Source organism: Labeo rohita, chromosome 23 (genome assembly GCF_022985175.1).
Source record: "Labeo rohita strain BAU-BD-2019 chromosome 23, IGBB_LRoh.1.0, whole genome shotgun sequence".
Taxonomy (NCBI): domain Eukaryota; kingdom Metazoa; phylum Chordata; class Actinopteri; order Cypriniformes; family Cyprinidae; genus Labeo; species Labeo rohita.
This window is the reverse complement of record NC_066891.1, coordinates 1,787,534-1,802,650: the sequence shown is the minus strand read 5'-3', so window position 1 is coordinate 1,802,650 and position 15,117 is coordinate 1,787,534. Positions and strand designations below refer to the sequence as shown.

The 15,117-nt window shown below is 32.8% G+C and overlaps 1 protein-coding gene across 1 annotated transcript; it reads left to right on the top strand.

The window, feature by feature from the left end:
* The first annotated feature begins 725 nt into the window (after positions 1-725).
* Positions 726-14,720, top strand: LOC127155072 (broad substrate specificity ATP-binding cassette transporter ABCG2). The gene is made up of 14 exons (XM_051097033.1): positions 726-891; positions 2,154-2,268; positions 2,749-2,901; positions 3,186-3,343; positions 5,143-5,294; positions 5,383-5,484; positions 6,592-6,842; positions 7,050-7,132; positions 10,622-10,711; positions 10,819-10,943; positions 11,028-11,182; positions 12,323-12,412; positions 12,728-12,801; positions 14,173-14,720. The coding sequence occupies exons 1-14, from the start codon at positions 839-841 to the stop codon at positions 14,321-14,323; spliced, it is 1,752 nt and encodes a 583-aa protein (XP_050952990.1). The 5' UTR covers positions 726-838; the 3' UTR covers positions 14,324-14,720.
* Positions 14,721-15,117: the final 397 nt, after the last annotated feature.

Sequence of the window (15,117 nt, the reverse complement as noted above, 5' to 3'; positions counted from 1 at the left end):
TGGTTTTACTGTTAACTATAATAACCCTTAATTACTTTTTTGGGTTTTTTTTTTGCATTACTTATAATATTCTTATATAAACATGCCTATTATTTAAATAATTTTATTTACCTAATAATTAAATAAGGCTGTAACAGTAATGATAATTAAATAATATAATATACAATTACATGATATAATAAATAAACTAATTTTTTAATGTTTAAAATCATTTTAGATAAAGTTTAGTACATTATTATACAGTGTTTGTGTGATAGATCGATATTTGGTGTTCTCGTCATCAGGAGAGGTTGTCGGGTGAGTTTGATCATTAACCCGTGTGTGTCCATGTGCGTTCCAGCTGTATGTGTAAGTGAGTGTGACTACAGACGTTTATTCCCTCATTTGAATTGATGAAATGATTTTATCTGTATCAATCAGACACATGAGCTTAGCGATCAGCCTCAGTCCTGCAGAGTTCAGCTGCAACCCTAATCAAACACACCTGAACCAGTTAATCAATGTCTTCAGGATTACTAAGGCTATAGGCAGGTGAAGATTTCTTCAGGGTTGGAGCTGAACTCTGCAGGACTCTCTAGGACCGAACCTGGTCTAGTAGGTAAATGTGATATGTGAGCACTTGATATGGTCAGATTTGTTGTTGTTTTGCACTGTGGTCAAGCAAACAAATAATAGTCTTCGAAAAAGAAACTGCTTTTCACAAAGGCTTCAAATAAGGCTCATCCAGTCAGCATCCCATGTGTGTTTAATTTTAGCTTGTTTTATGTGATCATGTGATGACGAAGAAAACGTGATGATAATTCTGAAGTAATTGTGTGTTATTTTCTGTAGTGGTATCATGAGGCCGGGACTGAACGCCATATTAGGAGCCACCGGGAGCGGGAAATCATCGTAAGAGCCTTCTGTCTGTTTGTCTGTCTGTCTGTGTGTCCTCATTTATGTAACCAGTGTTAAGAAGTAGCTAAAAGTAGTTCAGCTGTTTTCAAAACAAAGCAGCTTTTCCAGCACCAAGCTGTTTTTTTTTTGTTTTTTTTTGTAACAGTGTAACGTGACAAAATTTATTGTATTTTTTTTTAGTATATATGTGACCCTGGTCCACAAAAGCAGATATAGGGGTCAATTTTTTTACATTGAGATTTATACATTTACAGCTGAATAAATAAGCTTTCCATTGACTGTTAGGATAGGACAATATTTGGCTGAGATACAACTATTTGAAAATCTGGAATCTGAGGGTGCAAAAAAAAATCTAAATATTGAGAAAATCACCTTTAAAGTTGTCCAGATTAAGTTCTTTTTAATGCATATTACTAATCAAAATGTAAGTTTTGATATGTTTACTGTAGGAAATCTACAAAATATCTTCATGGAACATGATTTTTACTTAATATCCTAATGATTTTTGGCATAAAAGAAAAATATAATTTTGATAATAATAATTTTGACCCATATAATGTATTTTTGTCTATTGCTACAAATATACCCGTGCTACTTAAAACTTAAAAATTGTCCAGGATCACAAATTTGTATGTTTTTATTGTGTGTGTGTGTGTGTATATATGTATATGTGTGTGCGTGTGTATGTTATATATATATATATAATTATATTTATTTTAATATAATATATTTAAAATACGAAAAGATAATAATAAAATTACATCTGAGGTGATGTCATTCTGAGTTGTATTTTACTCAAATCTAAATATTAAGAAATGATATGTTGCTTAAAGAAAATGAAGTGTATTTGTTGCATTTTTATTTTTATTTTCATCATGGAACACATTTACCCGTCAAAATCTCAAAATGTCTTTCTCATTACAGTAATACAGTAATCACAATCATCCTGTCAGAATAGAATGTTTATATTTATACGATGTCCTGTCAGAAATATTATTTAAAATATTATTTTATTGAAATTATTTATGGATTTGTACATAATTTAATTTTTTAATATTTTTATTTATGAAAGAGCATAAAAACAGTATAGTAAATACTGTAATGTACATAATGAAATTATATCAATTCAAATTATAATAAATCAATTAAATTTAGAATTGAAATAAACTAAATGCATTTCAAATATTAAATCTAATTCAAATAAATAGTTGTTTTTTTTTTTGTATTTATTTAATGTGTATAATGTTTTACTGTAGGTTTCTGGACGTTCTGGCTGCTCGTAAGGATCCTTCTGGTCTCTCTGGAGAGGTTCTTATAGACGGAGCTCCACAACCTCCAAACTTCAAATGTCTGTCTGGATACGTAGTGCAGGTATAAACCACACAAACACTCATTTACTACATTTACTTTCTTCTGTTTACTTAGTAAAGTAGCAGCATGTTCTCTTTAATGACACATAATGTGAGGAATCACTCACATCTGGGGCACAAACTTTGAAAACTGCCTTCAGCAGTTAAAACAGGAAGCTGAGCTCATTATTCTGTAGAATACAGATCATGAATAATGGAAATGTGGGATTGGTGAGTAAGATCAGAAGAGCTGGAGTGAAATCGTTCAGCAGTTTAGTTTGTTTTCCATCCATGAATAGTTTAGTGCAGTCCATTCATCTTGTGTTGTCTTTAGGAGTCTGAATTCCTCCAGCAATTGTTTAATCTAATCTTAAATCACACCAGCCATGTCATGAGACGCTCTGTTTCCTTCCTTAAAGATGTCTAAACGTGTGCTTAGAAAGTGCTCTGTCATGGTTTAAACACATGAATCATGCTGAAAATCAGCCTTGTTTTTTTGCAGGATGACGTGGTCATGGGGACGCTGACGGTTCGTGAGAATCTGCGTTTCTCGGCGGCTTTACGGCTCCCGAGGTCGATCCGTCAGAGAGAAAAAGATGAGAGGGTTGAGAAACTCATTCAGGAGCTGGGATTGAGCAAAGTGGCCGATTCACGGGTAACACCTTAATCTCTCTGACCACATGTGCAATCAACACAAACTACTGTTGATGCTTCATTACATGATTAATAATTAGTATAAAAGACCATAAAAAACCCTTTCTAGTCTCATTTTCCATTTGAGGACATCCCAAATCTTTTTTCAGTGACTAATGAACAAAAATCTGTGTGATCTAGTGATGGGAATTATGTTGAATGTAACAAAGTCAGTATTTTAGATCATTACTGGGTTTAGAGGGCAGGACCTGCATTAACGGCTGCTCTGATTGGCTGGTTTTACAGGTGGGCACGCAGCTGATTCGTGGCATTTCAGGTGGAGAGAGGAAGAGGACGAACATCGGCTTGGAGCTGATTATTAATCCACCAGTGCTTTTCCTGGACGAACCCACCACCGGCCTGGACGCCAGTACGGCCAATTCCGTCCTCATGCTGCTCAAGAGGTGCGTTTATACACGGGACGTCCCACGAAACCGCTCATAATCCATGCCTAAATCACAAGAAAGACATGTTCATTTGAATTTACTTAAACATGTGTAATAGTTTCTTCTATCCCACTCGAAAACATTAGTTAACTGCATATATTTATTAATATGTAAACGTCTCCAATAAGATTTTCTATAATGGGAGCATGGGGAAGTTTTACTATAAACAAATACTTACTTCCTATGTAGCCAAATACGTAGGGCTGCAAAATGATTAATCGCGATTAAGTTCAAAATAAAAGTTTGTTTACATACTGTATGTGTTTGTACTGGGTATATTTATTATGTGTGAATAAATACACACACATATACTTTGTATATATTTAAAAAAATATTTGTATGTGTATATATATTTATGCTTGTATATAATTTATATGTAAATGTTTTATATATAAATCTAACATATTTTTCCTTAATATATACATGTATGTGTGTGTATTTATACATGATAAATATACACAGTACACACATACCGTATGTAAACATAAACTTTTATTTTGAATGTGATTTAATCACGATTAATCACTTTGGAGTCCTATTGTATTGTTTTTTCACAATATAAATGTATATTTATTAAAAAAATATTTAATATTTTCCTAAGTTCCATAACTTTTCAATTTTTTAAAATGTCACAATATTAAAATGTTATTTAGTATATTAGGAGCCCTGAAATTATTTATAAACTATACTTATACAACCTATTTTCACACATTTATTGTACTGGTTTTAATTTTTTATTTAACAAAACAATAAAAATGTCATATCCTATTCTATTATGATAATTGAAAAATGAAAAATATATTATGTAAATTATTACATTATGAATACAGTGTTTAGTAATTTATATTATATTATGATTTATATTTTACAAAATATGATATTTAGTAATCTGCTGATTTGTGATTTGATACATATAAAAATAAATATTTTGTTACATTTTTGTGCTAAATAATGAAAATATCACAGTGTGAAAATCCTAAAAAATAATCCTAAAAAATATTATATTTTATTTACACTTTTTATATACATTTTACTTATAAATGTATAAATAGTAATAACTATACAGTGCACAGCATAAATGAGTACATCCTTCTGAAACTTAACAAATTCTTCAATTGCTCTTTGAGACATATTACGGTACTTTAGAGATGTGATGTTCTAGCAAGTGTGCTTGATCAATTATCAAAGAATCATGTCAAAATTCTTCAGGAAATTAAGAATTCCTTATCAAAGTGATAAAATGTTGTGTTGAGAAAATGAGCACACCTTCCTGAAAGTTACTTCATAAAACTAAATAAAAAGTATAGTGTAGGTTTAAGGTAATTTTTGATCAACAGGTATGTATGTTGAATGAAAGCTTTTAAGGATAAGTAATTTCTTGACAACTAACAGTGTTATATAGCCCACTGAATCATTCTTAGACTTAATGCACAACAGTAGAAGCACTTAGGAGAGAACTTTCAGGAGTTGTATTTCTATGCACAGAAGAGGGTAGTGGTACAAGAGGAATACCAAATCGTTGTTTTAAGTGTGAAAATATAGCAAAAGTAACTGAAAAAAAAACAATGGACTTGTGACAACAACAATATCGTGTATTATTGTTCACTGATGTGTAACCTGTACATATGTTAACATCTCAAAAAATGTGTTTTAGGGTTTCATGACCCTTCAAACACTTTTTGCATAAAATATGACACTGACATGAGTGCTGTTCTGTGTTTTAACAGTCCCGTGTGTTTAACTTGTGTTTTGTTCAGAATGGCGAACAGCGGTCGCACCATCATCCTGTCCATCCATCAGCCGCGCTACTCCATCTACCGGCTGTTTGACAGCCTCACGCTGCTGGTGGGAGGAAGGATGGTGTATCATGGGCCGGCTCAGGACGCCCTGAACTACTTCAGTCAGATCGGTATGAAAACATACACAAAGACACACACACATACGTGAACAGACCCTTACATCCTGATACTGATGTCTTCTGTGTGTGTGTGTGTCAGGATACACCTGTGAACCTCATAACAACCCTGCTGATTTCTTCCTGGATGTGATCAATGGAGACTCCACTGCCGTCGCTCTCAACAAGACATACGAAAATGAGGGTACAGCACTTTTATTTTTTTAAATACATTTTTACTACAATAAAATATTTATTTATTCAATAAAATATTTAGCAAGATAAATTTGAAACAGGAATTTATTGGAGAAAATGAATATGTAATAAAGTCTACAAATTAAGTTTTTTTGCCCCGCAATATGCACCAGATAAAGCTTGAATACTCTATTATTATTATTATTATTAGTATTATTATTATTATTATTATTATTATTGTTGTTGTTGTTGTTATTGTTGTTAATATTATTTATCTACTTTCATAGCATTTAATTGTTAATCTGAAATAGCTTTTATTTTTATATTCTCATTTTTTAATTTAATTGCAGTTTGTTTTTCTATTTTAATTATATGCTTTTGTAATTTTTTATGATTTTTTTTGTGTCGTTATCTTTCATTTTAGCACTTTAATTTAAAAGTTTAGTAATTTCAGTTTTCGCAGAGTTAAAACAATAAACAATTAAATCAATGATTAAGACTAATATGTACCTTTTTTTATTTCAGCCTTAAAAAAATAAACTTAAAAAAAGTTTTAAAACTTTAAGTAATCTGTAGAATTGTTTTTTTAATTTGTGTTCATTTTAGTTTTAATAAAATTGTAATATTTAGAATTTATTTCAACTTTAAAACAAATGATATCATGTGATCATTTAGAAATTATTTTATTCAACCTTAATATGAATTTTTAATATAGATTTAATTTTATACAATTTTTTTTAGTTAGTTTTTCATGTAATATTTAGAATTTATTTCAACTTTAAAACAATAGTTATTGTGTAAGCTTAAGTTTTTCATGCAATGTTTACAGTTTATAGATGAAAAATTAAATATATATTTTCTTTTTAGTTTGTTTTTATTTCAGTTAACAATAACATCTCTGACTGTCTGACTAATATTTGGAATTTATTTTACTTCAGCTTTAAAATGAACTTTAAATAGATGTTTTGTTTTTCATGTAATTTTTATAATCTGTTTCAGCTTTAATATGAATGCTTAATAGCTTTGAATAGTAATACTTTTTTTAGTTAATAATACCAGCAGTGACTAAGACTGGTATGTTTGTGTGAATGACCATAAATGTGTTTGTGTGTGTCAGAACTGGACCATGAGCAGCTAAGTTCATCTCTGAAGGGCATCGAGGATCGTTTAGTGGAGGAATACAAGAACAGCATCAACTACAAACAGACCAGAAGCGAGCTGGAGCGAATCGTTCAGGGACAGGACTACAGCACACGGCCCAAATCCAGAACCATCACCTACAGCACGTCCTTCTTTCACCAGTTCAAATGGGTCCTCAAGAGAACCTTCAAGAACCTCATGCTGAACCCACAAACCTCAGTCGCTCAGGTCAGTGTCTACATCAGGCATTCACAGATGTTTCTACTTTGAGTTGCAATATTTAAATCCTTTTAAATTTTTCAGACAATAAAAAGTGTATGTGTGAAAAGAAAATGTAGATTTACATATAAATATAATTTTAAAGAAAAGAAGATAAGCTTTTGATTTAGGTCGATGTTAGTATTTCTATATTGAACCTGAGTGTTGTTTCTCAAGATCGGGGTGATGATTTTCCTGGCTCTGGTTACCGGAGCCATATTTTTTGGAGTGAAGGGGAATTCCAGCGGCATTCAGAACAGGTATAAAAACACATTCATCCAGCTGAGTCAGTATTACTGTGCGATGAATCATTTCACCTGAATCAGATCTGATGAACAGAAGTTGTGTCTCTTTAGTGATTTAAAAATATAATTTACTGAATAATATTGTTGCAACCAGGGCTTGGGGGAAAAAAAAAAAAAAAAAAAAAAAAAAGAAAGAAAGAAATCAGTTGGTTTATTCAGAGCAGGAATCGACATTTTGACATGAACATTGTTCTTTTGTATTATTATCATTCCAAAACTGGTTAAAAAAAATGATTTGCATATTATTATAATAATAATAATAATAATAATAATAATAATAATAATAATAGCTTTTTCTTTACTCAAAAAGAGAAGGAAAAAAAACATAGCCAATACAGCATCATCTTTTGTATATTTTGGCCAAATGTAGGCTACTAAACAAAAGAAAAAAAAAATCTGTTAATGCATTAAAGACATTAAATTTTGATGCATCGTTTAAAAAGTGCTATTCGTATAAAATTGCATTTTGAGAGGGGAAAAAACATAAGTCGCTCATGTTGCATTTTATTTTTACATTCAGAAATATGGCTGGGCGATATGGGCAAAAAATTATCACAAGAATTTTTTTTCATATCAGTCGATATTAATAATTATCATGATAATTGTCCATTTTTTATTTATTTTAAGTTGAAAGGCAGATTTTTGCTACAGTGTGAAAGATGGTTAAATGTGGCTTTAAAATCTTCTTTATGGTCAGAACATGACAAACACATTTTTTTTTAATTCTTCACTTTTTCCAATAATTTGTTCTTAACAAAATAAATATCTTAACTGAATTTTTTTGTTGTTGTTGTTTTTTAACTTTGCATGTTTTGAGTAATATTGTGAAATCAGGAAACAGGTTTCCTAATTTTTGTTTGTTTGTTTATTAGAAATACACATTTGATAGTAGCTTGAGGATGCAGATGTAGATTTATTTTCATTAGCAACATCAGTAATATCTGTCAAAACTGTAGCAAGCTTATTTTTATATGGTGAAATGTAATTATTGTGACTGATTTTTATTTTTATATATATATATATATATATATATATATATATATATATATATATATATATATATATTTTTTTTTTTTTTTTTTTTTTTTTTTTTTTTTTTTAACCATTGCTCTTCCATAGTATTATCCACAGATCATGATGATAACAGTTAAAACAACAAATGTAGCACTTCAGTACCATGGTAAAAATGTAATATGGTTTGTAGGTATTTGTATAAAAAACAGTAGTCTAAATACATTGTTTAAATGCATAAATGCTATTTAATCACAAAATATACTGTTATTACATTCCATTACTCACATTCAGTGTAGCTAGAGTTTAAGCACTCATAACTCCTCTTGTAATCAGTGAAGCTGTCCATACACTGTATGTAAGAACTGCTTTACTTACATACCTCGTACCTCTGCACTTCGTTGCTTACGATGAGGGAATTTGCGAGTTCAATCCTAACAAAACTTCAGGTTTCAGCAATGACTGTTCTGAACACCTCTGATTGGCCACTGCATTTTAAAGTCAACAGAGTTGTGTGTAAAAACGCGTAAAAAAGAAATATGATTTAATGTGAGCAGGTCTAAATGTAATACAGCAATCAAATCTTTTCATTTCATTTTCACTAGTTTTATGTTTGAAGTATTATATTTTTATTGAAAAACCGGGGGATCCCCCCAAGTATATATTTTGGGTTTTATGGGGTGTCCCTAATGCTTATGGGAGGACCGGGAATTACCTATGATGAGCTCACAGCTGAGTGCCATTTCAGTCGTTGGATGCATCAGCTCTCATGTGCATAGGTCGTACTACTTGAATTCTTGATTGGCTGAAATGTAATTTCTATTAATAAATGGAACCATAAAATAATGTTATTAAGCAGTTAATGGGCATTTCAAATTTTCGGTTCTGTTTGGAACTATAAAATGTGATTGTTTCTTTTTCTGTTCCTTTGAAAATTGTGTTAATTTTGTTTTTTTCATTTTTGTTCCATGAACCGGTTCAGAGCCCTGGTTGCAACTTTGTGTACATCTCATAAATTGTAAAAAAACAAAAAAAATCTCCCGTTGGTTGTCTGCAATTAGTGGTTTGTGTGTGTGTGTTAGTGTTGCACGATATACCGGTACTTAAAAAGTATGGCGATACCCTGCTTCTAAAAACGGTACATTTCTGCATTTTACTAGTACTGGTACTTTAAGAATGTTTAGTAAGACCCGGATTTCTGCGTGTTTGTGTTAGTGAATGGTGCAGATGTGCAGTATTGTTTACTACACACATATGCGTGATGCTTGCAGTGTTTTCAGCCTCTGCCGCCTCAATTTATGAGAACATGAACACATGAACATCATCTGTAGAACTGCTGTGCGAGTCATTTCATGAGCATTTTACCATTTCTTTTGCGGTATAATATAATATAACTATTGTCATATAATGAAGACCTTAAAGGTCTTCACAGCAGCCTGTGAAAATAAAAGTTTGGTTTAACTTGATAATCAGAAATATATTAATATGTTACTTAATGTAAAGATAGTAGTAGCACTAATAATAGAAATATTACTAAAACAATGTTTTAGGAATATTTACCAGAATTTATTGACCAGACAATTGTAAATACACAGTATTTCTGAAAAAAAAAAAAAAGAGAAATAAATATCCTAGAATAAATTAATTTATCAAATGTAATTATCCTTTATAAATTCATAAGACATTCTTTTGATTATTAAAAAAGTAATGAAATGGAATCCAGAAAATAAATGGAAAACAGAGATTGACAAAGAACTGAATTTGTGAAAAAAAAAAAAATAAATAAATAAATATTTATTTGATAGGGCCTTAAAAACATGTAAATTTTCAGGAATTAAGGAATTGCTGTTCTGCAAGTTTCCTGATTTCAATTAATTCGAAATGCTTTTTGAAAAAAAAAATATGTAACCATTATTAAAGTATATAAAAAAATGTGGAAAAAGAAAACAGATTTCATAGGGCCCTCTTTATTTCATTGAGTTGTCCACTAATTTGTTACTTGCATGTAGGTTCTTGTTATTAATAAGAAAGATAAAAGAACCAAAAATGAGTTTATGAAATTGTTGTTGTGAAATAAAATTATATATCATGAAGTAAGATTTGGATTTATCCTTTATACCTGTAGGTAGTTGTTCACCATAATCATGTGTAGTGGCATTGGCATGTGTTATTTTATTTCTATTTTATTATTATTATTTTTTTTTTGTTTTTTTTTTGGAAAGGAAGGATGAATTGTTTTGTTTTAATAGATTAAAATAACTATGATCTCCATTTGGATCTATTGCTTTTCCTGTTGTTGTGTTTTGTATTTTTATTTATTTATTTATTTATTTATTTTTGTAGTATTGGTGTAGTAGTATCATAATATTGTAGTCAGGTATGAAAGTGAAAATGTTGGTATCATGATAACACTAGTGTGTGTTTGTGTTTCAGGATGGGTGCACTGTTCTTCATCACCACCAATCAGTGCTTCAGCTCTGCTTCCTCAGCTGAACTCTTCATCACAGAGAGGAAACTGTTTGTGTGAGTAAACACAGACAGACACACACACACAGTAATTGTATAATTTGCAGTAAATTGTAATGTAGCTATTTGATTGATTATTGATGTTGTGGTGTTTGTGTCCTCAGGCACGAGTACATCAGCGGCTACTACAGAGTGTCGGTGTACTTCCTGTGTAAGATCCTGTCTGACATCCTGACTCTACGCACTATCCCGGCCATCATCTTCAGCTGCGTGGCGTACTGGATGATCGGTCAGACTCGTGCTGCCATCATGTCGTCATTCATATTTGTCTGATACGGAACATGAGGTCTGATGTTTGATGTTTCCTGTGCAGGATTAAAGGCGACAGTGGAGGCGTTCTTCATGTTCCTGTTCTCCATCATTCTGGTGTCGTACACGGCCACGTCCATGACTCTGGCCATCTCTGCTGGTCAGACGGTGGTAGCCATCGCTAACATCTTCATGACCATCAGCTTTGTCTTTATGATGGTAAATGAACACAATCTCATACACATCCAAGCACAAATAAAATTCTAGCAACTTTTAAAGCAGACACAGATGTGGTAAGATCACATCTGAATAAATGAAGTGTAACGTTTATTTAGTGTAATGTAATGTTTGCCACAGCGTCTGAGTTGGAGGATTTAATGGCTGCTTCAGTTAATGCTGTGCTGGCATATATCAGAGGTTGCGTTAAGCAAAAATTGTCTGTCATTTGCAGATTTTTTTTGTTATCAGTGATGGTACAATCTGAAGGCTGTCCGTCATTTTGACAGATTACACTGAGGGTGATCTATAGTAAAATTTTAGCTGTAATTCCCACCCCTGTGTAGTTGTTGGTGAGTGCACTCCAGTGTAGCAGCAGAGCACTGGATCCAGAACAAAAATGAAACTGTCACGAATGTGTTCCTATGCGTTTGATTATGCACAGGTGAGTACACGGAAGCTATAATGATGTATCATGGCACCTTAAAGAGTGGCAAAATGATATTTATTGCTTGAATTTCCTAATGAAATTGTTTTATATGAAAAGTAACAGAAAGCTTAGCCTATTGATATTTATTGGAAGGACGGATGCACTAAGTACTGTTTATTCATCAACTGAAAACATCATAGAGCAGATGTATTGTGATTTAAGAATGGGTATTGTTTGATTAAAAAGAGAATGTATTAATATTGAGAATTTGTTTTTCTTTGGTTAATGTTTTAATATTTGTACCCAGCCCTAGTGTATAATTTTTTAAACACTGTGCTGTCGTCCTGTAGGTTCATGATTAGAAATGAAAATGTAAACCAAAAAGCAATGAAATGTGTACTTGTAATTAAAATATGAAAATGAGCGATTAACTATAGATCATGACAGAATTGGTGAAAATGACAGACAGTGTTAAAGTGTAGTGCAAGCTGTGGCCTATATAGATATATATTACATAGTTATTAGCAGAATATTTGCATGTGTATATGCAGTATACTGTATGTAAAGATGTAAATAATGTGGTAATAAGTATGTAATATAGATGTACGTTTTTGTAACTAATTGTGTATTTGTGTAATAGTTACAAAGTGGCTTATTGAGTGTGATCCAATTGAAGAACTGCATGTATAATGTAATAATTTTTTTGTCTTTAGATCTTCTCAGGGTTGCTGGTGAATCTGCCCAGTATTGCTGCCTGGTTGAACTGGTTGAAGTATCTGAGTATTCCTCGTTATGGTCTTGCTGTGAGTGGAACTGTGTTAATGCTGTAGTATGTAATTGTTATGAAGACTAGTTATAATGGAGTGACTTGATGGTTCATTGAAACAAAGCAGTGTGATGGTTTAGAGTTAATAGTTAAGATCATGAGGCATTGTTTATACATGTGTAAGTGTGGTGTTGTTATTGTAGTATTTTCTTTTTTAAGTTAGATGTGCATTTGGATGCCAGTTGTAGTTTTAGTGAAGTATAACATTTAAAGTAAACATGCAATCGGTGATTAAAAACAGAAGAGAAAACAGCTGATTTGTAGATGATGATGTTGTTGAATGTTGTTCCAGGCTTTGGAAATCAATGAGTTCACTGGGCTGAGGTTCTGTGACCTGAGGAACATAAGTGGCACCGTAGGAGAAGTGTGAGTATGAAACAGGATGTGACTAATTAATGAACAGGGGGGCAAAAGTAAAGTGGAAAGCTTGGCACTTATTAGAAGTACTGAAATGGTGCTGAAATGCAAAGTTTGTTGAAATAAAAGCAAATGAAATGTTGTTAACTAATGGAGTGTTATTGTAGAGTAGAGGTGTTAAATCCACTATGTTGAATTGTTTAGCTGCAACACTAAGCGAACACACCTGAAGTGTCCAGTCAAGTTGCTCAAGGCTGCCTGAAAATTGCAGGCAAGTTGGAAAGAAACTTTCCAGGAGAGTGGGTCCTCAGTGGCAGGGTTGAAGACCTCTGCAAAAGAAAAGAGACTAGTAAAAAGAAAATGGAATAAAAGAGTGTGAAACCAGCAAAGCTAAGATTTGAAGTAAATGTAGCAGTATGTGAGTGCAACTAAAAGAAGAGTGATAATGAAACACCTGGGCAGCTCATCAAGGCCTTGAGGAAAGTGTTTGAGGAGGTGTGCATGTGGTTGCATGAGTGTTAGTGAAGTGAAGATGTAGATGCAAAAAGAAACACACTTACATAGTAGTTTGTGGGTGGAGAGCCTGACTGTGGAGCATCTGCAGCTTGAAGATTCAGGTGGCAGGGAAAGTAAGCAGAGTTAGGAAAGAAGCCTGATGGCTAGAACAAAGGGAATGTGGAGAAACGGACTTACAGAGAAGCAGCGTGCCGTGCGTTGGCGGTGTCGTTCCTCGGTGGAGTCGCAGGTAGAGTCGCAGGTCTTTACACTCGTTGGTCTTCACACAAGGAGGGATGAACACGAGGACTGCCGCACAAGGACTGCCGCTTCCGCTGCCGCTCCAGTCACAATGACTGCTTACATACTGCTTCACCGGCAAATCACAGCTCACACACCTCATCAATTAACAACCCACAGCCAATAAGATCCTTCCATCAATTTAGACCACATCTACCACATTTCTTTGCCACATGTCACCCTGGACCACAAACCCAGTCATAAGGGTCCATTTACACATCAAGTCTTATATTTCTGATTTACTTACACATACATAAGCTTTCCTATTACATACAGTTTGTCAGAATAGAACAATATTTGGCCCACATACAACTACTTCAAATTTGTCTTCTGAGGGTGCAAACATATTCTACATCTTAACAACATCACCTTTTAAGTTAGCAATGCATATAAAGATATTGCAAGACTTCTTTCCCATACACTGTATTGTTGGCTATTGCTACAAATGTTACGTAACACTGCTTTTGTGGTCACATGTATTGTTCACTTTAGTTCCAAAACACACTTTCCAACACATTTCCATCTACACAACATGTAATGATGCTCAACACTTTCAGATAATGTTTTCATCATTTCTCATTGCAGCTGTTCCACAGGCGAGGACTTTCTGAGTGAACAGGGCATTGAGTACTCAACCTGGGGTTTGTGGCAAAATCATTTGGCTCTGGGAATCATGACCCTCATCTTCCTCATCATCGCTTACCTCAAGCTGCGCTTCATCAAAAAATTCACCTAAACACACTCATGCTCATCCTCACACACTCCCACAACATCCACCAAACCCAACATATTACACACACTGGCTAATCAAACACTCAATCACCATATGCAAAAGGAAATCATACAAATACACATCTTACAGACAAACCAACACCTCAAATATTGACTTTGCTCAGGTTCATTTATCTCTACCTTCTACACCAAACATTTCTCTTCAAATTGCTGTTTGCCTTACATTCCTGATAGTTCACATTACATAGATATGGCAATATGGAGCTGCTACTGTTTCATACCTCTTCAATGAGTTCTGTTTGCTGTATGTTTTTGTAGCTTTCTTTCTATATTTTATTCATAGAAATTACTTTTGTCATTTGTACTACACCAACAATTCATAAAAATGATTCTTTCAACTATTTGTGGCACTGTCATTCCAAGTAAACCTGTTTTTGGATTCATTTTCCCTTTCCATTACTTTCAGCATCTTCACAAAAACACCTGCACTTCATTATTTCAAACAACCTACAACTATTTAATTGACAGTACTACAATAAAACATTAACCAATACAAATTACTGTATCTTCTTTACATATTACTATTACAATCATATTCATTTCATTATAAAACCTAACAATTGGACTATTTTTACTACTACTACTTCAAACTAGTGGCCTGTTGCAAGAAGCTACCTCAACAAACAGTTTTAAATCAACTTCACAAAACAACTAGCTTCTCATCAGGTTCAGTTGCCTCACAAAACTCACTATAAACACCAGTCAACTGTCAACTCAGGAGTTTCATCCACAGTTTGT